Source organism: Sorex fumeus, unplaced genomic scaffold, assembly GCF_029834395.1.
Source record: "Sorex fumeus unplaced genomic scaffold, SorFum_2.1 ptg000128l, whole genome shotgun sequence".
Lineage (NCBI taxonomy): Eukaryota > Metazoa > Chordata > Mammalia > Eulipotyphla > Soricidae > Sorex > Sorex fumeus.
The window spans coordinates 36,359,226-36,377,667 of record NW_026606185.1 but is presented as its reverse complement, the minus strand read 5'-3'; the positions used below and the strand labels follow the sequence as shown (position 1 = coordinate 36,377,667).

General features: G+C 34.6%; 1 protein-coding gene across 1 annotated transcript in view; it reads left to right on the top strand.

Moving 5' to 3' along the window:
• CCDC178 (coiled-coil domain containing 178) overlaps positions 1-18,442 on the top strand; it is a 483,098-nt gene that overhangs the window by 26,593 nt on the left and 438,063 nt on the right. Inside the window, exons 5-7 of the mRNA XM_056138448.1 lie at positions 3,292-3,371; positions 6,291-6,488; positions 16,046-16,266. Of these exons, the coding sequence (XP_055994423.1) occupies positions 3,292-3,371; positions 6,291-6,488; positions 16,046-16,266 (499 nt within the window). The remainder of the gene's footprint in view (positions 1-3,291; positions 3,372-6,290; positions 6,489-16,045; positions 16,267-18,442) is intronic.

Genomic DNA, 18,442 nt, shown 5'->3' with positions numbered 1-18,442 from the left:
AAGCATAGAATTAGTATATAACCCATAAATTTTATGGTTATACTTCACAACTTAAAACAGATATTCTTGTAATAACTTGTAAGCAACTGTGTACATTATCAATATTTATGATATTTGAAAATTGCAAATAATCTCAAATATTCAGTGGATTGATACATGGAAGGGTGCTGTAGTCATACAATGCTATATTTTGTAACTATCATGGTGGAAATTCGATAATATTATAATATAAATAAATTATAAATATTATGCTAAGTTACAGAAGCCAGAATTAAAAGGTCATTTATTTTTACTGTTTATGTAGAAATTAATAATAGGTAAATCCATAGAAAAGAGAAAGAAAGTAGTTGGTGGCAGGAGATGGTGGGTAAGGAAAGAAGGAAAATTATTTGATAATACAGGCTTTTCTTTAGAGGTAATATAATTTTTTTTAAAACTAGGAAGGTTATGATCACATTACATTCAATATTTTTAAAGCCACTCAAATTAGTACTTCCAAGTTGTTAACTTTATGCTAAATACTCAATAAAAATTTGAGAATTAAAACAGAATTTTAGCTGGTAAGTTAATTGAATTTTATAATACAGTAGACAAAATAGATCTAATTACCTTTATTAATTTACTCTGTCATATAATTGGTATTAAAAGTGAATGGGAAAGCATTATTTAATACTAGATGCTTGAACTTTTTTATTTTTAAAAGCAAACAAGAAGCAAGGAACAATACAATGATTTATTAGGTGGACTTGAAATAGCATGAGGATTTTGGTGGTGCGCCATAGGCACTTTGCTGCTAGTGAGGTTTGCTAGTTGTACATTAAGCACGGTTGCAAACATTATACCTTAACCAAAGCAATAAAATATTTTAATTGACATTAATTAAAATTTTTGAAAGAAATTTGAAGGAATAAATTTTTTTTCCTAGTCCAGAATAGTTTCAAACTACTAAGATTTTCCAAATTGTGAAACAAACAGTAATACCTATAATATAGTATTAGAAATAATAATAATAATATACACAGAAAACAATGATGTGTAAATGAAAAAACACACAAAATCTTATAATCAATCTTAGAATTTTAAATAACAGTATATCTGAAAGGATGAGTTTATGTGTATTACTTTATATTTTACAATATTTATATAAATGAAAAAAATTATATTTCTTTTTAACAGTATTTATTTTTCAGTCTTTGGACCACACTCAGTGATTCTCAGGTCTTATTCCTGGCTCTGCACTCAGGAATCACTCCCAGTGTTTAGGGGAATCACTTGGGGGACCATATGTTGTTGGATAACATTGGGTTGCCCTTGATCCTCTTGCAGGGAGCTTAGGTTTATTGAGTTACTCCCACAACAGTACCCCTGAGGAACACCCAATTTCATCAGGCACTAAAATTCCTATGTTGCTTTTCTCTTTCCTTTATGTTATTTGAATGGGTTTTTTTTTTTTAGCAATGTCCTTTTTGTGTAGACACAGGAAGACAGTTGATGCTGTGCTTTTGTTACATGGGAGTTAATTGACTCCAAATAGTATTTCTCCTGGGCATCCATTATACTTACTTGACTTAAGCCTCAGTTGTCCTTAATTCCTACCCGTAATTCCTAGCACTCCATAAACAGGGTCCTGATGAAGGGACTGGATGGACCCAGGACAAGCTGTAAGCTTCCCTGGCATCGAAAGGAGACAAGCTAAGTGCTGTAAGTATAATAAGTTAAGAGCATGGTCATAGAACAAATTCTTTCATGACCCCAAAAGAAGTAACAGAATAAGGACCCTGCTGGGGTTAGGAAAGGCTAAACTGGTATGAGGACTGTGGTCTGCAACATATAGTGAGATGTCCCCAGGAAGACCCAACCTTTAAGTTTAATGTATCTCTTACTGTGTTCATACAAAATGACTAGAAATATTATAAGAAGTAAATTCACTGTGATTGGTTTAATGGATTACTAGCTGAGGAAATGATAAAGCAATACAGCCTAGATGGAATCCTGCCCTTGAGTGGATCTCCTACTAATCTAGAATGCTGAATCCTCAGATGAGATTTTTGTCCTTGAGATAATCCCCTAGAACTTCCCTTGAGGGAGTAGCTTTACTCTGTTTTTATGACAATGTTTAACTCCACCTATATGTACCCCACCCTTCATATAACTAGAACAGACTTTGGAACTTTGAGGTCTTTGAGACCTAGAGGGTCTGAGATGACTAGAAGGAGCACTAGATGACGATGATGACTGGAAATAAAGGACTATGAGACTATGACAAGACTAGGAAAAAGATATAATGAAAGAGAGGACTTTGAGGTCTGTGAGGAGACTAGGATGATGGAACTATGACGACTGGAACTATGACCAAAATCACAGCTATGTTTGCGCAGTAATGGGAGAGATTGGACTACGTTGAAGAGGAGAGAGAAATAAACTGTCTATAGACCAGCTTGAGTCCTGGGCCCAGTTTCTCTGTTCCCCCTGTCCTTAATCCATGGGCCGGCCGGGGGAACAGTCTCCGCCACAGAATCCTCAAGTTCCAGGAGTGCACCCCCACTTTTTCCGTGGTAACTCACAATATGGGATACCAGAGATCGAACCCCAGGTCAGTTGCATGCAAGGCAACTGCTCTACTTTCTATACCATTACTCTGGTCCCAAGAATAAAATTTTTAAACAATATGTTATTAATTTGCTGAGTTTTTACTGTAGATAAAACAGCTCTTTTTATTTCTTTTCTTTAAAAAAAGCTCTTTTTAAGTACAATGAAAATAGTCTAACATTTAAGACCAGAACACTGAAATACTGATAAGAAATTTCATCATCTCACATAATGGAATTTTAATGAAAAAAAAAATTTAGAAAAGAAATAACATTTTAATTTAGATGTTTTCTCAAATTAAAGTGTTATTATTGACCTCAAATTCAGAATGCATTTTTGATTTTTTAAACTTATATGTGTCTCCCAGAAACTTATAAACTCATATTAGAGAATTAACTCATCTAAATAAACTCCCATTTTCTAATAGTAATACTCCATAAAAAGTCAATTTTATTACATAACTTTTGATTTAATATCCCCTCAGAATTTTAAGATTATTACAATATTTCAAGTGTCTATCACAAAGAATAAATTTTATTACTGCTTAAAATTTTTCCATTTATTGTCTGTATAGTAGAATTAGCATGTATAAGTTTAGCTATCAGTATTTAAAATTTAGTAAAATAGTGTTACCTAAAATTAGTTTTATTAACTGTAACTACAGCTGTTTTTATTAATCGGCCAATTCTTTTTATTATATAGGGTCAGAATTTCTTCTACAAAACCCTCAGAAGAGTGGAGTATTGTTACACAAATGGCAGAGGTTAAACCAGAAGAGAGGGGTAAAGTTGTATTTCATACTTAGATAAGGGTAATGATATTTACATTCACATTTACTTTTTATTTTATATATTTATCATTTTCACAATAGATAAGTTTAAAGTTTATGATTCTTAGTTGTTATTAAACATTAATTAGGTAAATATTAATGACTATTGTAAACCATATTCTGAGTATATGTTGAATACTACCCACCTCTCAAGAAACTAAATGTAGTTCAGACTGACTGGCCAATAGAATTTTCCGCCAAAATCAAATTTTCTGCCACAGTCAAGCTTTGAACTTGATATTTGGTAGTGAAGACTGAGGAACTTAATTAATTTTGTTTTAGGATCATAACAAGCTGTGTTCATGTCTTATTTCTGGCTCTGCACTCAGCGGTCACTCCTGATGGTGCTCAGGAGACTATATTTAATGCTGGGGATCAAACCTAAGTCAGTTGCATGCAAGACAAGCTTCTTACCTGATATCTTTCTGAAACCAGGAATTTTATTTTTAAGCCTAACTTTTGACGATAGCACAACAGTAGGGCGTTCGCCTTACAAGCGGCCAACATGGCCGACCCAAGTTCGATTCCTCCGCCCCTCTCGGAGAGCCCGGCAAGCTACCGAGAGTGTCTCGCCCGCACGGCAGAGCCTGGCAAGCTCCCCGTGACGTATTCGATATGCCAAACACAGTAACAACAAAGTCTCCAATGGAGACGTTACTGGGCCCACTTGAGCAAATTGATGATCAACGGGAGGGCCTTTACCTTTTTAACTTTTTTATTTACTTTTAAACATAGTTACATGTGGCTCACATTTACCACAGTGGGTGCCACTGCTGTATCATATGTAAAAAGTAAAACTACTGTCCTAATACAATGTCTAAGTGTAAAATAACGTATGTACTAGCACAAAATTTTTTGTGATAAAATTATACCAGTTTATGTGAATATAGTCTATTTCAGTTGCTTCCTTCTCATTTTACTTCAAAGACATGTTTAAATACCTTCATTTAATGATGGATCAACAAATATTGAAGTTTATTAAAACATAATTTGCAGTGATTCATCGTGAGATTTTATTTTTACTGTTTTCCACTTCACTAATTATATTTGCAATAAAGATGATATCTTCATTGATTACTTCCTTAATTTATATATAAAAATTCTGGTGGAAAATATTAGTACATTAGTGGTCACAATGATAGTTAAGTTGATTGGTTTTTTTTAAATTACAAGTCTGAATACTTGACGACATCAGAATGCAATATCAGAATGAGAAAGATTTAGTGTAATTAAGTGCTTCCACTAAAAGAAATTGTAGGTTCTTGCCCACTGACTTGGCATAAAATGGTAAAACTCATTGAGATATTATTCTCAGACAAAAATGAGAAAGAAATTAAACACAGTGAATTGGAGGCACCCCAAGTTAAATACACAACATTTATTTTAATGTTATACAGGGATAGTATAAAATTACCTTGTAAATCATAATGAATAATATATATATATGTATATACCTAAAATGCAAGAAAAAGTGATTTAATTTTAAATGACATTAATTTCATTTGTTTCAGACTTAAATATTACATAAATGGAATCGAAAATAAGCTGTATGGAAAATACAATTGATGTGTGTGTGCTTATAAGGATGTAGTAGAATTTGAAAAAATATGTAATAGATTACATAGAGACCACATTAAGAATCAGATAAGAAAATAATATTACTCATACATTACAATAGAGAAACCTTTTCTAAAGAATACCTTTCAAACCACATGCTACACTTTGGTGGAAAACCAACTAAGAAATAGAAAGTCTTTCTGCTGAACTTAAATTTATAACTTAAACTACAGTAGTTATATAACATAATAATCATAGATAAATGATTAAAATTATATAATACCACCTTCTAGTAGAGAATTAAATTTATTGTCCAAAAATAAACAAAGTAAATTTCTATACATATTATTTTTCTTCTTGATCCAATTTTAAGATTTTTCTTCCAGTTGCAGTTCTTTGGGAACTTTTTCTCTCTTGGCATTTTATGTCTTCTGGTGATGTCATATTTTTGGCAAAAGTCACTGTTCATAAGTTTAAATCTCACCAGAATGGAACCCATGTCTGTCCTCTTTTACAGTCAATCTTTATCCCAAAAGAGAACCATGTTTAGAATATAACAGGCTTTCTACCCATTTCTTCCAGAAATAGATGAATGAACAACCCAAGTTAATCATCTTGTTAGCACTAAAGCATTTTATTGCAGAGCCATGAAATAGGAATCACAAATACTCTTCATTAAAGAAATAAATTTTTAGAGATACTTAGAGTCCAAGGTACTTATCTTGCTTTTGGCTAACCCAGGTTCAATCCCTGGCTTGCAGGCATAAGCCCTGAGCACCAGTCAAAAAAAAAAAAGGTTAAATTTAACTACAGCAATAAATGGAATTTAGCAATGATGATGCCTTCCTGGCAAGGTAAACTAGGGTATTATCTGAGAAACAAGGAATATAGTGTTTTGATTCTAAGAATCATCTGATGAGTTTCAGTATTTATCTGAAATAATCATTAGGTTCAGCTTTTTTTTTCATAGAAAGGAAGAGAACACAAATGTCATTTAAAAAGTAATTCTATAGCAGAGCTTGTGAAGAGAACATGTGATTTTTTTCCCTGATTGAAAAGGTGGTAATATGAATGAAGATATTATTTGAGATTTAAGTATTCTAATTATTTTATAAAATATATTCAAAGGTTATTATTTGGTGTTATGATTTTATTTATGATGATAAAACTTTAAAAGTCTAATTTTCCTAATATCCTCTAAGTCCCTGGAGAGGCTCAGGGGACCGTCTGTGGTGTACCCTAGTCAGCAGCATGCAAGACAAACACCTTACTCATTGTACTATCTCTCTGGCCCCTATATTCCTATTTTAAATAGAAAAATGTCCAGAATTAAAGAAGGAAATTGAAACATTGCTAGCTGAGGCCATCCATCTCATTAAAAGCCTAGAAACTGACCGGGCAGAAGCTGAAGACGCCCTACTAAAGCAAAAATTAAGAAGGGAAAAACTGAGTGTGAAAATAGATTCTTGGTCAGTCTGGAGACTTCAGAAAATTCCATTAGCTGTGCAAAAAGGTAAGAATAAGAATTTTTCATAGTGTTTTTAATTTGTTGTAGAAACATGATCATTTGAAAATCTAAGTAAAAGATTCTGACCATTTAGATTGACTGTAATATTTTGCATCCTAACAGTGCAGTTTTTCATTTGGGGGAACTTGGGGACTACACCTACTGGTGCTCAGGGCTACTCCTGCTAGGTGCTCAGGCGTCATTCCTGGTAGTTCTGAGGATCATATGGTTCCTAGGTAGAGCCTGAGGCTCCTGTATGCATCTTGTGTCCTATCCTATTGAACTACCTCCTCGGCCCTTTGAAAGTGCACCTTTTGAAAGGGGTTCTTAATTGTTTATCAGATTTGTAGACATAAATTTGAATAGCAAGGAGGAGACAAAAATCTACTATCAATTTTTTAATTTATTTTGGAATTCCATGGGATTTATGGTACCCAACAAATACGCAGACATTTGACAATTCTGTTAATGACTTATATTTCACTAATTATGAGTTTCAAAAAAATTTTAAGTAGGGTGTTCCGTCCAGCAATTCTCAGCCAATAAGGCCTGATCATGTGGCATGCTCCAATTCATGCAGTGCTAGAGATTCCTCAGTGCCCTGCCCCTCTCTCCCACAGTGGTGCTTAAGGTCTCCAGGGCGACACCCAGCAATGTTTGGGGATCCTTCAGGATGCACCTTGCAATTGTCATGGAACCATGAGGGTCTTGGGATCAAACTCAGGTCTGCCATATGCAAATGATGTGTCTTAAAATCTGCTATCTCTCCATTCCCATGAAGTTAGAAATTAAAAGTGACTGCAATTTGATAAGCATTTAGCCATGTGTATAAACCTAAGAAATATGAGAGCTCTACATAATATTTTAGGAATTATATACATCTGCGTCTTGGGGAATTTATAACAATGAAGCTTAATATGTCCCCAAGCATCATGCAAGTTATTAACGTTTCAAGGAGGTATGAGGATTGGAACAAAGATGAAGGCCCATACCTAGCATGTGTTTGATACTGGCACAAGTGACCCTCAGGTCTGAAGACCCTTAAGCACCGCCAGAGCATCCCTAATAGTACATGGAACCCATAGTCCTTAGCGTCAAACCATCTGCCCACTTGGTTTAAAAGTTACCAGTGGGGCTGGTAACTTTTAGTACCTTTATTGGAGAGTCCTTTTAGTAACACTTGGGAGCCCCCTCTTTTCCAAAAAATATACAAAAAGAGAACAACTTTTTAGACTGCAGAGTGAGGAACCTGTAGTAAATTATTTAAGAACCTAAAAATCCTCATTTTTTTTGTTCTCCAAACACTATGCTTAGTTTATGATTACCTGATTTAGCTTAAGCCTACAAGTTTTTATACTATCATTGGATAGAAGATTTAACTCAGTCTTCTTATGCTTTATAAATGGGTTCAATTAGAGTATCCATATATAACCTGTCAGTTAAACCAAGATACAGTTGAGAAATGAAAGGAATGCTATTAATTATTACTCTGAGACAATAGCCATTCATTTACATGTCAAATGGAATCCATACATACTCATTTGTTATGGCCTCTAAAAAATCTCTAAAGATTGTACACATTCCAGGAAGTGGCAAGAAAATATTAGAACACATATTATGTTTTAAATTTTTAGTCACTTTTATGATTCAATTTTAATAGAATTTAAGATATACATAAATACAAGACCCAGAGACTATAAAACCCAGCTCCCAGAAGAGACCAGCACAATCTCCTGCCCTCGTGCCTGGCTGTCCTCGCCAGGACCCATTGGAGGGGCCAGGTTGAGTTTCTCTCCCCGCCCTGAGCAGAGCCCTGGCAGCCGAAGAGCTCCAGAACCAGCCACAACTATGCTGAGACCACTCTCCATATGCATGAAGGTAACAGCAGAGGAAAAAAGGCATGTGGGTCCTGGGGCTGAGATCTCCAAGCCTGCTCGGATCGGGGCTGAGCATCCTCCACCCAGATCCTCCATCTTCCGTAGGCAGGGGTCACACCCACCAACTGTCCCCCCCACCCCGCTGCGTTCCCCCCACCCCCGTGCCGTGTAATCCCATCAACGGCTAAGACCCAGAGACTATAAAACCCAGCTCCCAGAAGTGAATGGCCACATTTGTGGCCGCATGACATCTTATTATCTCATTCTTACTTTGGACAACATGGCAGGATACCAAATGTAACCTGCCCACACAGCAGAGTCTGGCAAACTCCCCGTGGCATACCCGATTTGCCAAATACCAGTAACAATGATGGGTCTCATTCTCCTAACACTGAAAGAGCCTTGAATATGGTACTTTTTAAAATCTCAGGGCTAGGACGAAGGAGACATTACTGGTGCATGCTCAAGGCAATTGATGAACAACAGGATGATCGTGATTGTGATATACATACTTTACTACATAAAATGGCATAGATGGGCCTCTCATAAATACATACATACATATTAGAGTTTTAGAGGGAAGCAAGGCTATAATAGAGTCAGAATAGGTATTCTAAAAAATTCTAGAACTCAGTAGATTTTTGAGATGATTTACAGTCATGCACAAAACGAGTCATCTGCAGTTTTTGCATTATTTGAGAGGCCCTTCTTTGTTAGAATTGATGGGACAAGTAGTAACAAAAGCAGCAAGAGTGGTAAAAATTAGTGTTAAGAGACAGTTAAATTTTGGGGCTGGAGCAATAGCACAGCAGGTAGGGTGTTTTGCATTGAACATGTCCAACCCGAGTTCAATTCCCAGCATCCCATGTCATCCCTTGAGCACCGCCAGGAGTAATTTCTGAGTGCATGAGCCAGGAATAGCCCCTGTTCATCTCCGGGTGTGACCCAAAAACCAAAAAAAAAGTATGTGGATTAATTTACAAATAATCTAATTTGCCTTTTATAGGAGAGTTTATATGTTATAGTTTGGGGACCATATGGAGTTCTGCTTGATAATTAAAATTAAATTAAGTTACCTGAGTCCACAGTCTAGGTATCTAATAAATGATGGAAGGCATCTCTGCATTGGTAATAGATATTTTAGTGTTGGGTTATCTTTTATTCAATACTATTAAATATATATACAAAAACCTGGAAAGTCTGTTAATCTGGTTTATTTTTAGCATCTAATATATGCAGTGAAATTTAAACTTATTTTTGCTATGTATTTATTAAGTTACATACCTTCTGTTTGAAAATATTCCTAGAAAATGATGTGCTTTCAAGTACATTTTGCCTACATATTGATATATGTGGTATGTAAGATCTAAATTTTATGAACTTGATTACAAACTTTTAATTACATATTTATAGCTTGTTATTCTAAAGTTCATTTTAAATGTTAGAGGAAAACCTTTTAATATCCTTGACAACTTTCACATTGTGTTTCTAGATGTTTAGATAATAGTTTATAAAATTGATGACATTAATTCTTTTTATATATCTTATTTTCCTCCTTGAAATCAGTCTATCTCCCATTCTTGTTGTATCTTTTGTTTTGTGGCCCAGGAGGCTGATAAATATTATTTAATGTTAAATTTTGAACTTCATCTTTTGTTTGAGAATCAGTGACAAGCAACTATGGGAGATGAAGAAGAATGAAACTAGTATATCACTACCCCTGGTTCCGTTCCTCTCTGCTTAGTTATTTTGTCCTCTCTAAAAATATAACAACTTTTGGTATCTTTAAAGCAACCAATAATCCAGAAAATGCCTTTTATTTTCTCTATTCAAAGGATAGCCAAAAAAAAGGTTTATTTTTGATTGCACATTCATGATGGCAGTTGTATGTGTAGAGCAAAGGTTTTTTTATAGCAAGGTTTTAATAAAGAACTCCATTTTATCATATTATACTTAGATACAAATGAGGTAATAACTCTAGTATTTTCCTGCTACTACCATAGAAACTTGCTTCTACAAATTCTTTCCCTTAATGTTATCTTTAAAGCTTCATGGATTCTTCCCCATTCTAATAAAAGAGAAAAATAGCATGGCAGTTCCAGTTTCTAAATGGATTTGAATGGTGTGTTGATATAATTTGTGGAACTGCTGTATTGCAATCTCAATATGGGAGCAGTGAAAACATCATATTGAAGGAGAAGGGCTATGAAAGTCTGGAAAGTGGCAAAAGGGATGGCAGAGAATTCAGGCAGTTAGAAAATGTGTCTGAAGGAAGTCTGGGAGATTGTTTTAGAGATTGGCAAGGGAATTTTGGGAAAAAATAGATTATGGAAAGAATCATATATCATGTACCTCTATGGATGAAAACTTCAGTAATATAATTTTAAATCTTATTTCATTTGTTAGTAACGTTTATCATGTAAGTCAGTCATTTATTAATACACGAATTCTTTGTGGAAAAAATCACCTTGAAACTTGGTGACTTTCGTTTTCAGCTTTTTTTTTTTTCATTTATGGGTCCATACCGAAGCTCTCTTCAGGAAACCTGGGCCAAAGCTGTGCTATGTTCAAGCATATAGTTAATGTATCTGTCATCCTCATCCCATGCAGCTCCAGGGACAGGGTTTTCACATGGCAAGAGACAGGAGTAGACTAGTAACTAGAAACATAGAATGCCCCTCCCTCAAGCTTGAAACTGACATAGTTTTACTTTTACTCACATCCTTCAGCCAAAATCAGTATCCTGACCAAACAAAATCAGTATCTTGTCCAAACAAAGAATTTATGTGGCCCACCACACAAATACAAAACCTCTTCCACAACAGAGAGGGAAGTGAATAAATACCCATCTGTCGTCTTGCTCTTCTTTTAATTGTCCCTGGTATTTCTGCTCATTTCAACATGTTTCATAATGATCTCATCTTTATCTCTTGTTATTTCTGTAAAAATCAGTAAGCTTTTGCTTGCTTTTTCTGACTTCCGAGTATTTTTTTCTTGAAGTCATATTTTTATGCACAAGATTCAGTTGTTGAGTTTCCCGTATTTGTGCATCTTATTCAAGTTTGTCATTGCATTTTAATAGCCAGTTATAATTATTTACTGATTTAATACCTATGTTTTATTATATTTAGACAATTTGTATTTTTGAGGAATTTTTTTCATTTCACTTTAGTTGTCTTATTTGATGGCATAACGTATTCACAATTATTTTATAATTATTTACATTTGAATAATAGGAGTGATGGCATCTCTTATTCTTGATTATGTTAATTTTTGCTTCATCATCTTTTATCTTAGTTTTTATTTAAAGATTGGTTAACTTGGCTTATATTTTAAAAACATATATTTATGCTTTGCTAAATTTAATTTTTCAGTTTTGATATAATTAATTTCTTCATTTTCTCTTGCTTTGTAACTGATTTCACCTACAACTTATGTTTTAATGCAGCACTAACTTTGACAATTTAGTTAATTTTTTTCCCTAAAATAAAATTTATTTTTATTTTGGAGTACAATTTGTGCTCCATAATAGACTTTTTGTTGTTGTTAATTGAATTTTGGGCCACAGTGCTCAGGGCTTACTCCTGATTCTGCTCAGGAATAATTTCTAGTGTAGTTTCATGGAGGAATGCATGATCAATTTTGATCAAATTTGAGTCAACCACATACAAGCAAGCGCCCTACCTCTTATTCTATCTCTATGGCTCTGTAATAGGTATTTCAACAATCTATTATAAAAGATATTTCAATGTTACAGCTTATTTAAAATTCTTTTAAAGATTGCATGAATTGTATTTTAGAAATAATCATGCTGAGTTAATTTTTACTTAGAGAAAGTAATCACTGTCACTGTTCACTGTCCTCTCATTGTTCATTGATTTGCTCGAGCGGGCCCAGTAATGTCTCCACTGTGAGACTTGTTGTTACTGTATTTGGCATACCGAATACATCATGGGGAGCTTGCCAGGATTTGCCATATGGGCAAGATACTTTCGGTAGGGATTTGCGTGCAGGTTAGATACTCTCGGTAGCTTGCCAGGCTCTCTAAGAGGGGCTGGCTGCATGCAAGGCAAACGCCCTACCCGCTGTGCTATCGCTCCAGCCCAGAGAAAATAATAAAATTTACAATTAATAAATTTTGGAAATCAATACTTTAAAAATCCCCTTGTGAGTTTTTAAAAATTCTTTTAAATTATTTTTTCCAATTGTTATTGAGGCACCATGATTTACAATAGAACTTCATTTATACAATATTCCACACTGGCTGTGTTCAGGGTTTATTCATGACTCAATGCTCAATGTTTCAAAACACTCCTTCCATGGTCTCCACCATTGTCCCAGGATCTCCTACTTTCCAACTCCACCCAATCCTTTGGTAAACTAATTTTTGTAGAACGACGCTCAGATTCTGTTGCTTTTGCCATTTGTTATTCTCTTACCATGCTTCTTTTGTTGTTGTTTTGGTTTGGGGGCCACTGTGTCTGTGTTCAGGGCTTATTCAGAACTCTATGCTCAGATATCACTCCTGGTGACACATGGGGCTGGTGGAGAGAAACTTATGGTGATGAGGCTTGAACCTGCATTAAAATACCTGCAGGACAAGCACCTTACCTTCTATACTATCTCTCCAACCCCTCTTATTATGTTTCTTTATAGCTTGCATATAAATAATTCTGTATCTGATTTCAATAATTTAAATCTTTCCATCAAATCTTCAATCATTATGATATCCTATAGCACCATTCACATGACAGTCAGTTGCATGATTTTCTCTTTTATATATCTCTAAATAATACTGTTTTATTTATATATACACAATTTCATTCTTCATTTCTCTGTTCTTGAACTCTGGGTTATTTCCAGATCACAGTGCTGCAATGAACATAAAAGTGAAAATGTCTTTTCAAAGCAGCATGGGGCTCTTGGGGTAGATGAAAAGAAGTGAAATTTCTTTTTAGACCTATTTTTTATTATTATTTACCTAGAAGTTACTGTTTTATTTTCAAATGTATGGGAATTATTATATTTTTCTTGAAAATTTTCCTGTTGATTTCTTCTTTGAGTCAGGGAGGTTGAATATTGATGTCTAGCAGTACTTGGGAGCTAACCCTGGTAATACTTGGCCAGCTGGCCACAGTTCCTTGCTTGGGCCAAGGATGCATGCAGTGCTGCCCATGCCTAGCAGTGTTGGGTACTAACATGGTTATACCACTGATACTGAGCCCACAGTGTGGGGGATGAGAGGGCAGGAACTGCAGGGCTACAACCAGAGATGATGCTTGAGAATTCTAATTAGGTCCCCTTACTATCTTCCCAGCCTCTGGTTCTTAATTTAATTTTTTGGAAAACATTTCATTTGTTTTAAGCATGTTAAAAAGTTTAGAGTAAAATTATTTCACATTTTGTATGTCTTGGAGAATCTGTGTGAAGTTGAATTAGTGCATATGCTGCTGTTGTTATATTGAGTATAAAAATATTTTGAGTCGAGTTCTTTCAAGTTATTGTCAACGTCTTAAGTCTCAGATTTTCTGTATAATGTTGAGACAAGTCATTAAAATCTCCAACTTTGGGACTTAATCCAGAGCCTGGCAGCTTGCGGCAGAAAAGTGAATGGACCATGCATTAAACTACGGTTCCATGCCTCCCCGGGAGGGAAAGGGTGTTGCTCCCTTCCACCTCTCCACACCCCCAGCAGCAAGGTGGCCGCCACTTCAGAGTTTATAGGAAAGCCAGGTATGAGCTGGCAGTGATGGGGCAACTGCATTCTCATGGGAAGGGGTGCGGTACCGGCTCATCCTTCAAGCCCTACTTAGATCACGAGTTGCCCTCCCCCCGTGAGCGGCTCTTCGGCACAGCCATAACACCAGATGCACAGAACCAATCTCGTAATTATCTGGCTCTTTGCAGAAATCCAAAATCGCGAGGCCACTATTGCGGCCACGCGAGATTATATGATTCTCATAACCAGCTCTAGAAAACAAAGTATTTCACAGTGCCTTTTCAGCAATTCTGGCTGTTGGGGGGGGGGGGGGGCGGTAATTCTAAACAATAATGGTGCATCTTTTGTCAAAATAATGAATATAATCAGTGTAGAGAAGAGTTAAGTAGAAATCATCTGCCTCACAGGCATTGGGAGGAGTGGGAGGGGGGTATATTGGGGTTCTAGGTGGTGAAAAATGAGTACTGGTGAAGTGAGAGTTGTTTGATCATTATATGACCAAGACTTAAATCTGAAAGCTTTGTAACTTTTCCCACAGTGATTCAATAAATAAATATAAGAATAAAAATAAATAAAATTATGAAAAAAAAGTAAGGTGGAGTTCATGCCCAATTCAATCAGCTAATCAGTGACTGAATAAATAGCAGTACTCCTACATAAAAATAAAAAAAAAATCCCCAACTTTGATTTCTATTATGAAATCAGAGATAAAATCCTTTAAAATCAATTATGATTTTTCAATATTAGTATATTTTTGCCTTTAGATTTAAAAATAACATTAAAATACCTTGATAAATTTTTAATTATTGAGTATACTAAGACAAACATTTAAGCTTGAAATGGGATTGTTTAGAGATTAGTAAGAATCTTGGGGCTGGGGCAATAGCGCAGCGGATAGGGCATTTGCCTTGCATGCGGCCGACCCAGGTTCAATTCCCAGCATCCCATATGGTCCCCTGAGCACTGCCAGGAGTAATTCCTGACTGCTTTAGCCAGGAGTAACCCCTGTGCATCGCCAGGTGTGACCCAAAAAGCAAATAAATAAATTTTTTTAAAAAGGAGAGATTAGTAAGAATCAATGTTAAATTTAGATGGGAAAATCCCTGAAACACTGAAGTCCTTGGTGTCCTATTTGGATATATTTATTTGATACAGGAGTCTCATGACTAAATATATGCTCATCTAAAGATAATTCTAATTATAAAGTAATGACATGATTCTGAGAATCCATAAATCTCCATCCTTAGCATGAGAGTGCATATAAGAATTTTGTTTGTTTCATTTAGGCTAAGGAGGATAACAAGTAATTTTTCCAAATTGTGCTTTGAAAAAATATCTCCTTTATTATTCATTCAAATTCAATTTTGTATTATTCCTTGGCATTTTATTTTTTCTTCCTATACTCTAAACATGATTTGTATTAGGTTTATTATAAGATTTAGACAATTAGTTTTATGTAGGCAACTGTTCTTATAAAAGAGTTATTTTGTTTTACATCTTCTTTATGAAGATAAACTTACTTTATGTTTTAATTTCTTAAGATAAATCTTATTTACAATTTATTCGTTTGGGTGTTTTATATATAACTGTATAATCAGAAATTGATAACCATTTTTCAGTTTCCTTTATGATAATTATGACTTATCTTTCATTTTTACTTTTAGATTGTTTAGATAATTACAATTTTTATTACATTGGAGTTATACATATTGCTTATGCAAAACTAAGTATGCATATAAGTTATAATAAACAGGATTGATATTAAAGCAACTATCAAATAATAAAGATATTTAATTTCTTCTATAATTAAAAGCAATGTGTTTTATAAAGCAATAATATCTTAACTAATTTTTAAGATTTACATACAAGTAAATTCTGAAACTAAAATATTTTATTTATGTATGCTTAAATACATTTATTTCTGGAGATTTTAACTTAAAACCTCACTTCTTTTTTTCTATGTCTAGAGCATGATGCCTTTTTAAAAGATATTGTAGAATTGCAATGGGATATTGAAAATAAAACTCATAAACTTAAATACCTTCAGGAACAAAAGGAAAAATTAGAAACATACAATGAAAAAATTCAAGCAGACATAGAGTACATGAGAAGTCATGTTCCTCTTTTGATGGAAAAGCAGCGCCATGAATTTTATGTTTTAGAGGAACAATATAAAAACAAGTATAAGGTAAATCAGTCAATGAATAGTTATGAATTTTATTTTTTTATTGTCAGTTTACTTTGAGGTAGCATTGGTTTAGAAGAGTGTGTATGTTTTTATTTTAGTGATACAGTGTACCATCCCTGCCCTCATAATCCCTCTACAACTGTCCATAGGCCCCTTTCCTCATATGCCACATCTCTCCCCATTCCTAGACCTTTGGTAACCTGTTTTATCCAGAACCTAAGTGTTTGTTTTTATTGAACATTATCACACACAGCAGAGTTTGGGAGACATTCTTTGCTAAGGAATAAACTCAGGACCTATGCATGCTGTAATGTGATGCTACTTAAATTTTAGGTACTTATTTAATCATTGTGCATTCATTTCTGCATTTATTAAATGAAAATGATCATAGCAGTGACAGCAATGTAAGTCTAGTGAGCACATGAAACAAATTAAGGCTTAGAAATCTTAGATAGATTATCATATGTTATTTATGTAAGCTCTAAATATAACTAGAAAAGGATCTGAATTTTAAATAATAGTGGGAAGTCAAAAAATTTCTTCGAAGACATATCATTTTCTTAAATTCCCGGTAATTCCCTGGTACTGATGTTCACATAACAAATTTTATATTTTGTGCTTAGAGTGCCCAGCAGAACACCTTGTGATGTTGGCCAACCTGGTCAGGATGCAGTGCAGCTTGGTCCCCACCATGCCGGGGTTACGGGGTCCACCTGGTTATTTGGGGAGACACACAGTGCCATGGATCACTCAAGTCCCACTCATGCAAATAATATATGCGTCAACACTATCTCCCCAGCCCAACACTGCTTTCCTAACCCAGTACATATCTCCTTTATTTGGGTTTCATGAAGCAGTTATTTGTTCCTAGAAATGAAAAAAAATTATGACTATAAACATGTATATTCCCAATGTTACTTTATTACAAGAGTACTTTTCTAAGTCATATCCTTCTGCACATTGTGTGTATGTGATATACATAGGTACATGCTAAATTATTTATGTTATTAGATATTCTCAAACATGACTAAGAGACAATTTGTCATGTAACACGGATGAAGCAAATGCTTTGGAATGATGAATAGTTGAATAAATAATTGACAAAAAGTTACACTCTATAATATAGAAAGGATAGCATGTTCTTAGAAACAATAAGCCTGGTATTTTTTCCCCTTGTCTGATAACGTATGTTTTAGTCGTTATATTTTTCTCTGTATTTCAAACACAAAAATGGGTTCTTTTGTGCCTGCTCTTAGATAGTCCTGGCCTAAAAATCAAATAATTATGCCTGAGAGATCTTAGGGAAATTAGAGAACATAGAATATCATTCCTAAAATTAGAAAGAATAGTTACTTGGAATGATAAAACTTATTTAAGCCCCAAGCATTCTGATAGCTTCTGTAAAACAAGTGAGTGATTACTAGGTCTGAGGGAATATGTATCATGTTTTGTACATAGTATTTTCTTCTACATAGCTTCAATTTGCTTTATTCTGCTGCCTCTATTCTGTTTTGAGACCTTGGTTAGAAGCCTGCCAATGTAACCTTATTGTTTTTTACTAAAAAAAAAAAAAAAGCAAGACTTCTAGTCAGTATACTTGAAAAATCAAGTTCAAAAGAATTCATTAAAATTCCTTCAAATTCTACAAACAGTTCAGATTATGACGCTACAAAAATATTATCCACTCTGACCCTACCCAAGAGATTGTCATATAAATGAAATTGCCTCATAAAGTAACAGCTTCTAGACACAAGACCACAAGCACAGAAATGTCCCTAAGCTACTCTTCTGTAGTACTTGGCAAATTGATCATTATGGAATTGCATATTATTCATTACTTGTTTTATTTAGGCATTTTGTAGCTGTTGTTTGGCTACTCCTGGATGTGTGCTCAGGGGTTTCTCCTGCGGTGCTTGGAGAACAAAGTCATGCTGGGATAATTGACCAGAAGTCACCTATATGTAAACCACTGCACTATTTCTCAGACCTTTTAATAACATAATTTGGAAGACTGCATCCAACTTGCTTAGCGCTTACTCCTGGCTTTGCACCCAGGGATCACTTCTAGTAGTGCTTGGAAACCTTATGGGGTGGTAGGAGTTAAACTCGGGTCACTGTCTCCCTTGTCCCCTATACATAACTTTTTATCTATATCAGAACTACTCTAACTCTAATC